General features: G+C 31.8%; 1 protein-coding gene across 1 annotated transcript in view; it reads right to left on the bottom strand.

The window, feature by feature from the left end:
- WDHD1 (WD repeat and HMG-box DNA binding protein 1) overlaps nucleotides 1-17,082 on the bottom strand; it is a 102,374-nt gene that overhangs the window by 81,017 nt on the left and 4,275 nt on the right. Inside the window, exons 3-8 of the mRNA XM_051978092.1 lie at nucleotides 8,463-8,574; nucleotides 7,529-7,680; nucleotides 6,152-6,263; nucleotides 5,894-5,944; nucleotides 4,791-4,886; nucleotides 3,868-3,960 (exon numbers count right to left, since the gene is read on the bottom strand). Coding sequence (XP_051834052.1) covers nucleotides 3,868-3,960; nucleotides 4,791-4,886; nucleotides 5,894-5,944; nucleotides 6,152-6,263; nucleotides 7,529-7,680; nucleotides 8,463-8,574 — 616 coding nt within the window. The remainder of the gene's footprint in view (nucleotides 1-3,867; nucleotides 3,961-4,790; nucleotides 4,887-5,893; nucleotides 5,945-6,151; nucleotides 6,264-7,528; nucleotides 7,681-8,462; nucleotides 8,575-17,082) is intronic.

Below are 17,082 nucleotides of genomic sequence, written 5' to 3'. Positions count from 1 at the left end.
TATAATTATTCATTATTTATTAAGTGCCAACCTTGTGCATTGAAAAAGAAGTAAAAGATAGTTCTCCTCAAGAAGCTTACAATGCAAGCTAAATATAAGATAAATAGGAAATTATTAAAAGAGGGAAGGCATTTGAATTAAAAAGGGCTTGGAGAAGATTTCCGAAATGAGATGAAATTTTAGTTGGGACTTAAAAGGAAGTCATGGAAGGCCAACAGTTCGAGTACAGGTGGGAGAGTACTCTAGAAATGGGAACTGCCAAAGAGAATGTCCAGTGAAGAAAGATGGAGTGTCTTGTTTGTGGAGTAGTTAGGAAGCCAATATCACTGGATCTAAGAATATATGCAATGGATAAGGTATAAGTAGACTGGAAAGGTAAAAAGAGGCTAGGTTATAAAGGAATTTGATAGTCAAATAGGGAATTTTTTATTTTATCCTGAAGGTAACAGGAAACCACTGAAGTTTACTTAATGTGTGTATGGGGAAGGGAGTAAAAGATAGGGGATAATATACCTTTCAGAAAAATAAATGAATGGAGGATTGGAGTGAGGCAGACTTACCAGCAGGCTGCTGAAATAGTGTAGTTGTTATCTAGTTATCTCTAGATAAGAGATTGCACTAGAGTGGTAACAGTATCAGAAAAGAGAAGAGGATATAGTTGAGAAAAGTGGCAAAAATGCTATCAACAGATCTCAGAAACAGATTGGATATGTAGAATGAGAGATAAGTCAAGAATCCAGGAGTTATATAATAATATTCTATTAATTCATATACCACAATTTTTTTTAACTATACCCTGGTAGAATGATATTCCCTTAGTCTAGAATTTTTGGCAAGTACAAAAAGAGCTACTATAACCATTTTGTACATATAAATTTTTTATCTTTATTTTTGATCTGGCTTTGAAGAATTCTGGTCATTTCAGTCATGTCCAAATCTCCATGACCCCATTTGGAGTTTTCCTGGTAAAGACACTGAAGTGGTGCCATTTCCTTCTCTAGTTCATTTTATAGATGAGGAAACAAGATTAAGTGAATTGCCCAGGGTGACACAGCTAGTAAGTGTTTGAGGCTGGATTTGTATTCAAGTCTTCCTAACTCCAGGGCTGGTGCTCTAATTACTTGTGTAACCTAGCTACCCAGAGTTAATAATAGCATCTGCCTTCTAGACTTACTGTGAGAATCAAATGAAACATTTGTAAAGTACATAGCACAACGCCTAGAACAAAGGAGGTGTTTTTCCTTCCTTTCTTCCAATTTACATATTTTTTTTTCTATTACCTATTTCCCCTTCTTTTTTGAGGGGAGAGAGGCAATCAGGTTTAAGTGACTTGTCCCTATGGACAAGTCACACAGCTAGTATGTATTTTAGGCCAGATTTGAACTCAGGTCTTCTGGGCTAATGCCCACTGGCCACTTAGTTGCTCCAACTAATATTTAATATTTATTAAATCTCTTTCTACACACACACACACACACACACACACACACACACACATACACACACACACACACACACACACACACACACACACACACACACACATTTCTGTTTATAGTCAGACAGTGAGATTTCAGCAAGAAATCTTTCTCAAAGTCTAATTTTTCTCATTAATGGTAACCTTCATAGAAATATCAAAGATTAGGAGAGAAAAAGAGGGGAAAGCAGGCCTTTACAGATAATTTTTTCTTTTTTTTTCCCTATTAAAATATATTTATTTTATTTTAAATTTATGGAATAAAATAAGCATTTCCATAATACAGTAAAATAAGAGATGATTTTGCAAAAACTGTAAACTTAATACATGCAACTTGCTATTCCTTTTAAATATATAATAAAGTTGGCATGTAAACTTATTTTTCCCTTTTTAAAAAATATTCCTGTACCTGTCAAAATGAAACCTTCAACAAATTCCTAACGGAATCAAATTCACTTTTTGCTTTGACCATGACCATTTGTTGGCAATTAAAACAATTCAAAAGGTTATATTACAATTCACAGAAGCATGGGACTTCATGGTATCACATAGTGAGCCTTTCCTATATAAAGACAGGGATCTTTGAGTTGATCAAACCTGATGCTACTGTTTATTTTCTTTTGTATGCTGTGTATAATCTGTTCAACTGATTCATCGTTTTTTAATCAGAACCAAAACTGTTTTGATGTTTATTGCTTTATACTACAGCTAAAGATCTGGTACTGATAGACCCTTTTCCTTCCCACTTTTTACATTATGATCCTTGAGATTTTTGAACTTGTATTCCTCAATATGAATTTCATTATTATTCTACCTAGAAATAAAAAAATTTTTATGATAGTTACTTTGAATGGAATTTTTTCCTAGCTATTCCTGATGGGTTTTGTTCATGCCACATAAGAATGCTGATTATTTACATGAACTTATATTCTGCAGTCCTGCCAAACTTAGTAATGATTTCATTTAATTTTTTTATGAATTTTTAAGGGTTTTCTAAATATATCATTTGCAAAAATTAGTAATTGTTTCCTCTTTGCTAATGAATATTACCATAATTTTTCTTTGTCTGATAATTATGGCTAGCATTTCTACCATTATAGTAAATAGTAGTGGTAATATAACAGGCTTCTCTGACTGGCCCTTGATCTTACTGGAAAGGCTTCGAGTTTTCCATTACATAGAATGTTTGCTTGGATAGTTTGCTTATCTCTATGCTTTCTAGGATTAAAAGAAATTAGTACTGGATTTTATCAAAAGTTGTTTCAGCATCTAATGACATCAAATGATTTTTTAATATTTATGTTATTAATGTGATTTATTATATTTATGTTCTTCCTTATGCCTAAGTTAACTATATATTCCTACCAGAAACCCAATCAGAACAATATAATTTTTCTAATATGTTGTTAAAGTCTGTTTGCTAATATTTTATGTAAAATTTTTCAACAGGAGCAGCTAAATGGTACAGTGAATAGAGAGCCAGCCCAGAAGTCAGAAGGACCTGAGTTAAAATTTGACACTTAACACAGCTAGCTGTGTGATTCTAGGCAAGTCACTTAACCCCAATTGCCCCGTCAAAAAGATTTTTTTCCCCCACTATTCATTAAGGATGTTAGTTTACAGTTTCTTTTTTCTGCTCTGTCTCTCCTTGGTTTAGGCATCAAAATCATATTATGATAGAAAGTGAAAGGCTACCATCTTTTCTTATTATTACACGTTTTACATAAAATTAGACCTGTTCTTTAATGCTTAATAATATTCACTGTAGTTTATTTTTTTGAAATTTTATTTTTGTTTTTTCAATTTCTAATTCTGATACTGAGTTATTTAAATGGTCAATTTCTTTTGAAAATATGGGAATTTTACATTATTATAAATAACCACCCATTCTTCTAAATTGTCAATTTTGTTAGCATATAAATTAGGCAAAATCATTTCTGATAATTTCCTCTATTTTGTCGTCAATTATTATAAATTCTTTTTTTAGTTTAATATGAACTATTTGGTTTTTCTTTCTCTCTCTTTTTTTTTTTAATGATAGGTAACTATTTATTGGGTAATCTTTTTAATCTTTATTTAGCTTTGCTTTGTTACTAAGTTTCACTGAAAAGATGGGAGAATATACTGGGAAATGACTAATATTTTATCTATTTTTAAATGAAAACTGCATTTTATCATGGTATAGTAGTTTTAAATATATTACAATATTGTGCTATGGAATTTATGATTACTGTGTAATAATCATAACTACAACCTAAAGATTAGGCAAGAAAAACACACTATGTCAACAGAAAGAATAAAATAGAAAGACATCTGAGTTTATCCTATTAAGTTAGGCAGAATATACATTAATCATTCTCTCTCTTGAAACAGAATGCAACAAAACTTACCAAAGTAATGAAATTGTCTGAAAGATCAAATTCATTTCTCCAAGTTTCTCTTCTGTATACTTTGATAGTGTTTCCTACTGGAATTGCCAATAACTATTAGGACGATAAATATTTTAAATCCAGTTAAACAACTTTGGGCTTAGTTTAATTTAGAAAGAAAAAGAAAATTAAAGTTTTAATGTAATGTCATTGAAGCATTAACTATATTGAGAGAAAAAAAACTATTTCTTATTAACTAAACATTTTTAATATAATACTACGAAGAGTCTATCCTATTCTCCTCAACTTATTATTATGGTATATGATCCCATTACTTAAAAATTGCAACTACTATTTAAAAATGGATATCCAAATACTAGGTACTTGGAAGCTGTATAATTTGTCTCTTCTGAAGAGGATTAACTATGAGAAGGAAATGTAGGGATGGAATGGTCAAAGAAGACAATTAATCATCTTCCAAAAAATCCTAGAATTATTTCAACATTTTGAAAGTAGTTTTTGCTTTTTAAATCTTAGCAGAAAATTTTTTTACACATTTCCAATTGTGAACATACTGACAGAGTGAACAATATGAAATTCTAATGCTAATTCTAAAATCCAAAATAAAAATTTACATGAACAATACATCAACTTTTATCATTTCAATGTGACAAAAAAAATTATTTATTTAGGGAATAAAAAGTTTGGTTTTTTAAGAAAAGAGGAATAAAAATTGTGCATTTTTTTAAAGATGTAGAATGTACAACCCTTAAAGTGCCATTTTAAATCTTAAACACTTCAATAGAAAAAAGGTCTTAAATTATTTCCATATTAACTTTGATTTAGAATCTGAAGTTTCTGAGTATATTGAAGGTCTCACAATTAAAAGTTGATAGATTTGAGCAAAAAATTTAAAGGTTAAAATGTTTGAAAGTTTTACTTACCTTCCCACTTTTTGGCTGCCAAGCAAGTCTGCATATCGATTTTGCATTTACCACATCATTACATTTTTGTAGCAATGGCCAACTGATAACACATGTCTGATTTTTAAAATTAAAAAATTATTTCCCTTTGTGAAAATCTCAGAAAATTATATAGATTTCAAATATACAGGTTTTAAAGGAACACAGCTTTTCAGTTAATATTTTATTTTTAAATAATCAAAACTTCTCACAAAATGACAAAGCAGCAAATCTGTTTTAATTATATTCAAGTTAAACTTTAGACAGGATATAAATTTAAAATTATTATTATTACAAACCAATAATGTATATGCTACAAATACACTCATTTATTCCACAAGTATTTGTTGTTTATATTCTATTGGGGAATACAAATATACCTATAAATATAAGCACCTTGAGAAATGACACTTGTTTTATTTTTAAGTTTGTACTCCCTGTGCCTAGTGCAGTTCCTGGTACATGACAGACATTTAATACGTGCTAGTTAATTCATTTATAGGAAAATATAAAGTAGAAAAATGTAATTAAGCACTAGGTAGGGCTAGGAAGGAGAATGAAAATCAGAAAACACCTCATAAATAATGTCTGAAACTTGAAGAAAAACTAAGGATTCTAAAAGATAAGAGGAGACAATGTTTCAGACAGGGAGGACAGAGAGGGGTCATTATGTAAGAAAAACAAACAATCCATTTAGGCACAACATTAGTGTGTGTCCAGGTACAAGTAACATGCAAGACATTGAAAAAGTAAGTTGGGACCAGGATTTGAAAGACTTTAAATAACTAGAAGGGTTTATATTTTATCCTTGAGGAAATAAGAAGTTTCTGGAGGTTTTATAACATAATGCCAGGTCTTTATAGCTTATTTATATGTCTCTTTGACCTATATAACATATAAATGTGTAAATTGACAAAAAGTCCATCTAATGCCACTCAAAGATGAGCAGAAAAGACAAAAAGTTATTCACCCAAGCAATTGTTAGGCTATTCAGATTAATGATATTATGCAATATAATAAACAGTAAATATCTAGGCTAATCAGGAAATACACACAAATATTTAAATTGAAATGGCTGAGTTTACCTGATCTGAAATTTGCCATACTTTAACTGAACCATCACAACTCGCAGATGCCTAAATGAGTAAACAAAAGTTAAAGATATATTTCTAATCATAAACCTCATCCAAGTGATAAAAGAAATATCAAATTACCAAATGTATCAAATTTTTGTCAAATCAAGTTTATCAAATTGCATATAAGATATATTTCACTTATTCTGTTATAAATCTAAAAACCACACATTTATAGTGGAAAATAAACTAAAACGATTAAAAAATTACCAAAAAGATGTCCTTAGGATCAAAGGAAACACTTAACACAGGGGCATCATGTCCTCGAAATGATTTCTGTTGACTACTATCCATCACATCCACAACTTTCACCATAAAATCACTGAAATAATGAAGTGATTATATATAAATAAAATTTGAAATTGGAAAACCTTTTTAAAAACCATGATTCAAATGTAAAATAGTTTAGCAACATCTCATTTTGACTTTATCTAACTTAAATTTCTGCTCACAAATGTAATCTGAAATTGCATTTCTAAAATCCTAATAATTTAATAAATATCTTCACTGACTTTAAGCTTTTCTACATGTTCTACACTTCCAGTTTAAATATTGTTTTAAATTTCCTAAGTATCACTCAAGCTGCAATCTTGGTTCACTTGTCTAGCCTTTACCAAAAGCATTTTTAAGATTTTACATCAAAAAGTCACCTTTTTTTCCTTATTTTTTCAATTAAAAACATATACTGAGAATCACTTATGAATACGCTAAAATTCAGTATAAAATTACAAATAATTCCTGCCTTCAAGGAGTTTACAATACTAAAATTATTTTTAAAATCCAGAATTTCACAACATTATAACAAGACTAAGTAAGTCACAAAATTGTAGTATCACAAATCTAGAGGAGCAAAGTACCTGAGGCCACCTAAGTAATCCTTTATTTTATAAACGAGGAAAAAAGATTAAATAACTTGCCCTGAATTATCTCACAGGATCAGACATAGAATCTCCAAGTCCTCTTGGACAGACGTAATATAGCACTTTTTGCTGTCTGTTTTTTTAGGAGCAACACTAAGCTTTCAATTATTTAGAATTTAATTTTGTTTTAATGATTTTTTTTTTCATTTACACTGTGATAGTTGTATATATCGCTTTCCTGATTCTGCTTACTTCACTCTATAGTGGTTTGTACAAATCTTTCCTTTCTCTGAACATCTGAAGCATTTCATACTATACATTAGTATTTCTATATTAATTCTAATTCTACACTAATTTGCTAATAATATACTAATTACTAACAATATACTAATTCTATTCACATACCCTAGTTTTTTCAAGTTTTCCCAACCTGGACAACCACTTTGTTTCCAACTCTTTGCTAACACAAAAACTAACTCTATAAATATTTTGGCAAATATTGTTTCTCTTATTTGTCACTTAATTGTTTGGAGTTTAAACTCAGTGTGGACTACAAACTTGCTTTTCTTGCCTAATTAGGTGAAACTAAAATCCAAAATAACTGAATTAATACAAATAGCACATCACTGTCCCTGTCCTTCTACATTCACTTCAACATTGACTGGTCACAACTTGTGTCAAAATCATTTTGTACTACATGGTTAGTTTTTAAAATATCAAATATTACCCAGATCCAGCAGCAATTCTGGCACCATCTCTATTAAAGACCACATGGTTTGCATTTGTAGTGAATCGAGTCAGTATGCCATTTGGAGCTCCATTAGGGAATGTATGAATTTGAATAGTATTATTAGATACTGAGGTGACCAATTTTCCTTTCTAAAAAAAAAAATAGAGAAGAATTTATTAATTACAAAATTGAAAATGAAAAATTGACCTGAAATTTTTCCACGTTAAAAACTATCAATTATCTAATTATCAAATCTACTAAATACCAATTAAGTAGCCTTTGGAATACATAAGTTTGTAAAACATATTCTGAAAATGTTTCTATTTCTCTAATAATCGATAAATCATTAACTTAATTATATACCAAAGGACATTAGGAAATACTCAAAAGATATAGATAATATATAAAAATACTTATAGGTGACATTTTAAAATTGTATTTCTCATTCTTCATCCCAACACTTAAGAAAAGCAGGGATATGATAAAAATCATTTTAAAGGGGGAAAAAATGACTGTCTTTTATTATTTTAATTTGCTGGATTCTTATGCAAGAAATATTTAATTTTTTAAAATCATATATAATCTTTATTTCTTTGCAGAGATGTGAAGTTATAAGCGTAAAATATAGAATATTAGCATTAGAGTTGATGCTTAGGTTGATTTTGCTAAATTGTTTTTCTTTAAAAAAAAAAATAAATAAAGGATACAGGGGAAAGGAAGGGAAAAATTCAGAAATGAAGGCAATATAGAAACAAAAAAATCAACAGAAAAGTTGAAGATTGACTCAAAAATTGACTTTTTCCCACTCCCATATAGTTTTATTTTTTAAGAGTAGACAAAAGATTACATATGCTTCTGAAAAAGCATTAGTATGAGATTCAGATTACTGAGGCAGTATCATTTAACTAAAAAAAACTTATCACTTATTTACCTTTAAAGCACATGAATAAGCCCTGTCTCCAACATTAATAGATTTAGGATCATCATCATTCAGGTCTTTCCAAATTCTTACATCTCCATCACTTCCACAAGTTACAATACAACTGTTTAAAACAAAAACAAAACAAAACAAAACAAAAAAAAAAAAAAAAACAACCTGCATGTATATACATATATATATGCAAATATACAACCTCCCCAACATTTACAATACAATACAATGTTTCTTGTCCTGTTAAATAATTTTTAAATTATCACAATTTTGATAATACATTTTTATTCAAGGATTCAAACTGCCATTTGATCAAATTTACTCACATTTCTCACATTTAAATAAAAGGTACCATTAACTTCCTTCAACTGGCAAAATTAAACAATAAATAAATGAATAAAAAGGAGGGGCAAGATGAGATTTCTAAGGACTACTTTCTGCTTAGTTAAGAAGCTATGGTTATTTATGATCTCTGAAAGAAAAATATCAAGCAATAAATACCACAACAAACATATGAGCTCAATTATTCACTTTCTATTCATTGTGGCATATAATATACAGGTTACACCTACTTCCTACAAAAGACCTATCACCATTTGCTAACATTCTGCCTGGACTTATTCACCTTCCCCATCCCCATCACAATTCCCAACACCCAACTCTTTTATTCTCATCCACCTTAACCCTATCCAGAAATACCCTACTCCCAATCTATCCAACCATCTCATCCTTCTGAAATACTTGCTTCTAATTAACAAACTTCCTATGATCTTAAACTTCTTCCTTTCTCCCATTTATCTTCTGACATTTACCGAGACCTAGCTCCCTCCTAACGACACTGCTTCGTTGGCCACCCTTTCTAGCATTAACTACATTTTTTTCCATACGATTCCTCTTGGAATTCACTGATGAAAGAGTTTCTTCCTAATTTCATTTTCAAACTTTTCCTTTACTATTATCACTTAAAAAGCTCTCTTTTTTTTTGAGGTTCACCATATCGAAATTTTTCATCCATTTAAGATCCTGATCCTACTAGCATTCAAAGAATTTTGCCGATGATTTCACGACTTCCAGCCAAGATGGTGGAGAGGACACACACATCTACTTAATCTCCATCTTTGCTCTCAGAATTTATTTCATGACAAGGCTGGAGAATTAATTAGAGCTTGACTGGAAAAAAAACCCCACAAATAATTACCAACAAAAGACATCCTTTAAATTCACCAAAAAAGGTCTGTTTTTGCTCAAAGGCAGGGACGGTTAGACTGGAAGCAGGCTGAGGGCAGGCAGCAAGGGTGTGGCAGGCAGCTCACACTGACAGACCAGAGGGGGGTGGGGTGTGATCTCAGCCATTTCTGCAGAAAGAACTTTACCATAGTATGGCTATTTTGCCTTGGCAGCAAGCCAGTACATCATCAGAGAAGCTGTAAACACAGGAGATAAAGACTATACCCAAAAAGCTAGAGTCTCTCAGGACCTGGCCACACCCACCCAGAGTATCTCAGCACGCTCTCAGAACCTCAGAGTGTGGACGTAGCTCAACCATTGCTGTCCTGCTAGTACCTCACTGCTGGCCCCCCCTCCAGCAAAAAGCAGACTGCATTTGTTTTTTTGCTAGTTTGTCTTCTTTGATTCTTCTCTGACAATATAAGCAAAAAATTTAAACGGACTCTTAACTATTGATAGCTTCTATGTGGATAGAGAGCAGACTTTAAACCTTGAGGAGACTAAAAACAGAGGGTGTCTCCAGATGAATCCCCAAAAGGGGATATGATCTGGTCCTCAACACACAAGACTCTCATAGAAGAAATTTAAAAGGCTCTCACAAGAAAGTTAGAAGAAAAATGGGAAAAGGAAAGGGAAGCTTGGCAAGAGAGTATGGATAAGTCATCCCACTCATTTAAAGATGGAGTGGATAAAGAAATCAAATCCTTGAAAAACAGAATTAGTTGATTAGAAAAAGAAAATAACTCTCTAAAAAATAAAATTGGTGAAATGGAAAAAAATTCCATAGAACAAAACAACTCACTTAAAAATTCAATTGGACAATTAGAAAAAGATATTTTTTAAAAAGTGAGTGAATGAAAGTATAGAAATAAATGGACTTTTCCTTAAAATAATCAGTAGCATCTATTTAAAACCACCAGTAAGCATCATATGTAATGGGGACAAACTGCAACCATTCCCAATAAAATTCAGGAGTGAAACAAGGTTGGCCACTATCACCATTACTATTGTAATTAGAAACTGTATTAGAAATGCTAGCTTTGACAATAAGAGTTGAGAAAGAGATTAAAGGAATTAGAGTAGGCAATGAGAAAACCAAATTATCATTCTTTGCTGATGATATGAGGTATACTTAGAGAACCCCAGAGATTCTACTAAAAAGTTATTAGAAAAAGTGAGTGAATAAAATAATTCATTGACAATCAGAATTGAACAAATGGAATTGAATGACGAGGAGACACCAAGATTCAGTCAAACAAAACCAAAAAAATAAAACAATGGGAAAAAATGTCAAATACCTTCTTGGAAAAACAACAGACCTGGAAAATAGATCTAGGAGAGACAATCTGAGAATTATTGGACTCCATGAAAAATATGATGAAAAAAAGAGCCTGGACACTATTTTGCAGGAAATTATCAAAGAGAACTGCCCAGAAGTTATAGAAACAGAGGGTAAAATAGGCATTGAAAGAATTCATCGATCATCTACTGAACACAAAGAAATATAGTGGCTAAATTCTAGAACTATCAAGCCAAAGAAAAAATATTACAAGCTGCTAGAAAAAAATGAATTCAAATATAGAGGAGCCACAATAAGGATTACCCAGGATCTAGCAGAGTCCACATTAAAGGATCAAAGGGCCTGGAATGTGATATCCAGAAAGGTTAAGAAACCTGGTATGCAGCCAAAAATAACTTACCCAGCCAAAATGAGCATCTTTTTTCCAGGGAAGAAGATGGACATTCAACAAAATAAGTGAATTTCATCTATTTCTGATGAAAAAACTGGAATTAAACAAAAAGTTTGATCTCCAAATGTAGAACTCAAGAGATATCTAAAAAGGTAAAAAGAAATCTTGGGAACTATATTTCTGCTATAAAGATATATAAAGAATACATATAATTTGTTCTAGAAACTAGAGGTGAAAAGGAAATTGTACCAGAAAAAAGGGTTACATCTCACAAAGAGGCAAAGAAAACCTATTATGTCTGAGCGAAAGAATGGATGAACATAGTGTGTATCATCTCTCATCAGAATTGGCTTAAAGAGAAAAATATTAGACATATTTGATTTATGGTGAAACTTCTTCCACCTTATTGAAAAGTGGGAGGGGAAAAGTGAAAAGGGAAGGAGTAAGCTAAATGGAAAGGAATACAGAAATTGTCAGGAAAAGGGGTAGGATAGAGGAGGAATTCTAAGGTGGGGAAAGGGATACTAAAAAGGGAGGGCATGGAAAAGCAAGTGGTGCTCAGAAGTTTAATACTGGGGAGGGGGGTAAGGAGGAAGGAAAGGAGAAAAGCATAAACAGGAGTTAACAAGATGGCAAATAATACAGAAATGGTAGTTTTAACTATAAATGTGAATGGGGTAAACTCCCAATAAAGAGGAAACAGTTAGCAGACCGGATTAAAAGCCAGAATCCTACAATATGTTATTTACAGGAAATATACCTGAAGCAGGGCGATACATATAGAGTAAAAGTAAAAGGTTGGAGCAAAATCTACTATGCTTTAGGTGAAGTTAAAAAAAAACAAGGGTAGCCATCCTCATCTCAGATCAAGCAAAAGCAAAAAATGATCTAATTAAAAGACATAAGGAAGGGCACTATATCTTGCTAAAGGGTAGCATAGATAATGAAGCAATATCAATATTAAACATATATGCTCCAAGTGGTATAGCATCTAAATTCCTAAAAGAGAAATTAAGAGAGCTGCAAGAAGAAATAGACAGCAAAACTATAATAGTGGGAAATCTCAAACTTGTACTCTAAGAATTAGATAAATCAAATCACAAAATAAATAAGAAAGAGGTCAAAGAGGTAAATAGAATACTAGAAAAGTTAGATATGATAGATTTTTGGAGAAAACTAAATGGAGAAAGAAAGGAGTACTTTCTTCTCAGCAGTTCATGGAATCTATACAAAAATAAACGATATATTAGGACATAAAAATCTCAAATTCAAATACAATAAGGCAGAAATAATAAATGCATCCTTTTTAGACCATAATACAATGAAAATTACATTCAATAAAAAGCCAGGGTAAAATAGACCAAAAAAATAATTGGAAACTAAATAATCTCATACTAAAGAATAATTGAGTGAAACAGCAAATCACAGACTTAACTTCACCCAAGAAAATGACAATAATGAGATGTCATCCCAAAATGTGTAGGAAGCAGCCAAAGAGGTAATAAGGAAAAATTTCAGATCTCTAGAGGCCTACTTGCATAAAATAGAGAAAGAAAAGGTCAATGAATTGGACTTGCAACTAAAAATGATAGAAAAGGAACAAATTAAAAAACCAACGGTCAAACACTAAACTTGAAATTCTAAAAATAAAAGGAGAGATCAATAAAATTGAAAGTAAAAAAAACTATTGAATTAATAATAAAACTAATAGTTGATTTTATAAAAAAACCAACAAAATAGATAAACCCTTAGTAAATCTGATTAAAAAAAGAAAAGAGGAAAATCAAATTGTTAGCCTTAAAAATGAACAGGGAGAACTCTCCACTAATGAAAAGGAAATTAGAGCAATAATTAGGAGCTACTTTGCCCAACTTTATGCCAATAAATTCGATAAGTTAAATGAAATGAAAGAATACATTTAAAATATATAACTTGCCCAGATTAACAGAGGAAGAAGTAAACTGGTTAAACAGTCCCATCTTAGAAAAAGAAACAGAAGAAGCTATTAACCAACTCCCTAAGAAAAAATCCCCAGGACCAGATGGATTTACATGTGATTTCTACCAAACATTTAAAGAACAATTAACTCCAATACTATATAAACTATTTGAAAAAATAGGGATTGAAGGGGTCCTACCAAATAACTTTTATGACACAGACATGGTACTGATACCTAAACCAGGTAGATTGAAAACAGAGAAAGAAAATTATAGACCAATCTCCTTAATGAATATTAATGCTAAAATCTTAAATAAAATAGTAGCAGAAAGATTACAGAAAATCATCCCCAGGATAATACACCATAACCAAGTAGGATTTATACCAGGAATGCAGGGCTGGTTCAATATTAGGAAAACTATTAGTATAACTGACTATATCAATAACCAAATTAACAAAAACCATATGATCATCTCAATAGATACAGAAAAAGCATTTGATAAAATCCATCATCCATTTCTAATGGATAGGATAGGATAGGAATAAATGGACTTTTCCTTAAAATAGTCAGGAGCATATATTTAAAACCGTCAGTAAACATCATATGTAATGTGGAAAAACTGGAACCATTCCCAGTAAGATCAGGAGTGAAACAAGGTTGCCCACTATCACCATTATTATTCGATATTGTTTTAGAAATGCTACCCTCGGCAATAAAAGTCGAGAAAAAGATTAAAGGAATTAGAGTAGGTAATGAGGAAACCAAATTATCACTCTTTGCATGATATTTATGATATACTTAGAGAACTCCAGAGATTCTACTAAAAAGCTATTAGAAATAATTCACAACTTTAGCAAAGTTGAAGGATACAAAATAAATTCACATAAATCCTCAGCATTTTTATACATCACCAACAAAATCCAACACCAAGAGATACAAAGAGAAATTCTATTCAAAATAATTGTCAATAGCATAAAATATTTGGGAATCTATCTACCAAAGGAAAGTCAGGAATTATATGAGCAAAATTACAAAACACTTTCCACACAAATAAAGTCAGATTTAAATAATTGGAAAAGTATTAAGTGCACTTAGACAGGCCAAGTGAATATAAAAAAGATGACAATACTCCCTAAACTAATCTATTTATTTAGTGCTATATCAATCAGACTCCCAAGAAACTATTTTAATGACCTAGAAAAAATAACAACAAAATTCATATGGAAGAACAAATGGTCGGGAATTTTAAGGGAATTAATGAAAAAAAAAATCAAATGAAGGTGTCCTAGTTGTACCTAATCTAAAACTATATTATAAAGCAGCAGTCACCAAAACCATTTGGTATTGGCTAATAAATAGATTAGTAGATCAGTGGAATAGATTAGGTTCACAAGACAAAATAGTCAATAACTATATTAATCTAGTGTTTGACAAACCCAAAGATCTCAACTTTTGGGATAAGAATTCATTATTTGACAAAAACTGCTGGGAAAACTGGAAATTAGTATGGCAGAAATTAGGCATGGACCCACATTTAACACCAATATACCAAGATAAGATCAAAATGGGTCCATGACCTAGCCATAAAGAACCAAATTACAGATAAATTAGAGGAACATAAGATAGTTTCTCTCAGACTTGTGGAGGAGAAAGAAATTTGTGACCAAAGATGAACTAGAGACCATTACTGATCACAAAATAGAAAATTTTGATTATATCAAATTAAAAAGCTTTTGTACAAAACAAAACTAATGCAAATAAAATTAGAAGGGAAGCAACAAACTGAGAAAACATCTTCACAGTTAAAGCTTCTGATAAAGGCCTCATTTCCAAAATATATAGAGAACTGACTCAAATTTATAAGAAATCAAGCCATTCTCCAATCGATAAATGGTCAAAGGATATGAACAGACAATTTTCAGATGATGAAATTGAAACTATTACCACTCATATGAGTGTTCCAAATCACTATTGATCAGAGAAATGCAAATTAAGACAACTGAGATACCACTACACACCTGTCAGACTGGCTAAGATGACAGAAAAAAATAATGATGAATGTTGGAGGGGATGCGGGAAAATGGGGACAGTGATGCATTGTTGGTGAAGTTGTGAACGAATCCTACCATTCTGGAGAGCAATCTGGAATTATGCCCAAAAAGTTATCAAACTATGCATACCCTTTGATCCAGTAGCATTACTTCTGGGCTTATATCCCAAAGAAATACTAAAGGGAAAAGGACCTGTATGTGCCAAAATGTTTGTGGCAGCCCTGTTTGTAGTGGCTAGAAACTGGAAATTGAATGGATGCCCATCAATTGGAGAATGGGTGGGTAAATTGTGGTATATGAATGTTATGGAATATTATTGTTCTGTAAGAAATGATCAGCAGGATGAACACAGGCTTGGAGAGACTTACATGAACTGATGCTAAGTGAAATGAGCAGAACCAGGAGATCATTATACACTTCAACAACGATATTGTATGAAGATGTATTCTGATGGAAGTGGATTTCCTTGACAAAGAGACCTAACTCAGTTTCAATTGATAAATGATGGACAGAAGCAGCTACATCCAAAGAAAGAACACTGGGAAATGAATGTGAACTATTTGCATTTTTGTTTTTCTTCCTGGGTTATTTTTACCTTCTGAATCCAATTCTCCCTGTGCAAACAAGAGAATTGTTCGGTTCTGCAAACATATATTGTACCTAGGATATACTGCAACATATCTAACATATATAGGACTGCTTGCCATCTAGGAAAGGGGGTGGAAGGAGGGAGGGGAAAAATCAGAACAGAAGCAAGTGCAAGGGATAATGTTGTAAAAAAAATTACCCTGGCATGGATTCTGTCAATATAAAGTTATTATAAAATAAAATAAAATATTTTTTTAAAAAAATCAGCAAAGGGTTCATTTGGACCTTGCTCTATTTTTGTGAAAGCTTCCTCTCTATCTTATCCTCGGAGGGTGACCCATGCTTTGATAACAGCAGCAGAAATTTGCTTATATGGTGCTATATAGAGTAATTAATCTGTGTTGACGTATCTGCATACTGACCTTTACCTGCTAATTGATCAAAGGTGATTTGTATATTAACTCTAGTTTGTCTATTTTGTTGGGCTTGTATCCTACATAGTTCACTATACTCAAAAGCTACAAGTTTTGTCCAGGTTCTAAACATGTCCTTGCTACAGATTTCCAATCACTAGGAGTTAAAATTTCATAAGCCAAATTCTCTAATATCATCTTAACATAAGATGTAGCCCCATAAAGGGTACAGTCCTTTTTCAAATCTTTAATAATTTCCAGATCAAAAGGAGTGTATCTTGTCCTAGCTTGACCTAAAGAACCAAATTCTTCAATCACAGGGTATACGTCTATTAAATCAGATATATCCTGTCCTTTTCTAGCTTTACCTAGTGCCTTTTGTAATCTTGTCATAGGATGCTTCATAGGTGGTGTTGATAGTCTCACTACCCCTCCCCCTCCTCCTTTTCTCTCCACCCATGAAGGGTTATGTGAGGGGGGTAAGTCAGGGGATGGGGAATGCCCTAATGTCTCCTGCTGTGAAGCACCACACTCTAATTTCATCAGAATTGTACTTTTTTTCTTCTAATTCTAGGTCTAATTCTTCATGCTTTTCACTTAGTTTGTCTGTATCTTCCCCCTCCTGCACTTTCTTCTTTTTCCTTATTCTAGTACTTATATAATTCCTTAAAGCCAATTGTATTAAGTTACATGTAAAAAATGTTTCTTTAG

This window comes from Antechinus flavipes, chromosome 2, assembly GCF_016432865.1.
Source record: "Antechinus flavipes isolate AdamAnt ecotype Samford, QLD, Australia chromosome 2, AdamAnt_v2, whole genome shotgun sequence".
In the NCBI taxonomy this organism is placed as follows: Eukaryota; Metazoa; Chordata; class Mammalia; order Dasyuromorphia; family Dasyuridae; genus Antechinus; species Antechinus flavipes.
This window is presented reverse-complemented; position numbering and strand designations above follow the sequence as displayed.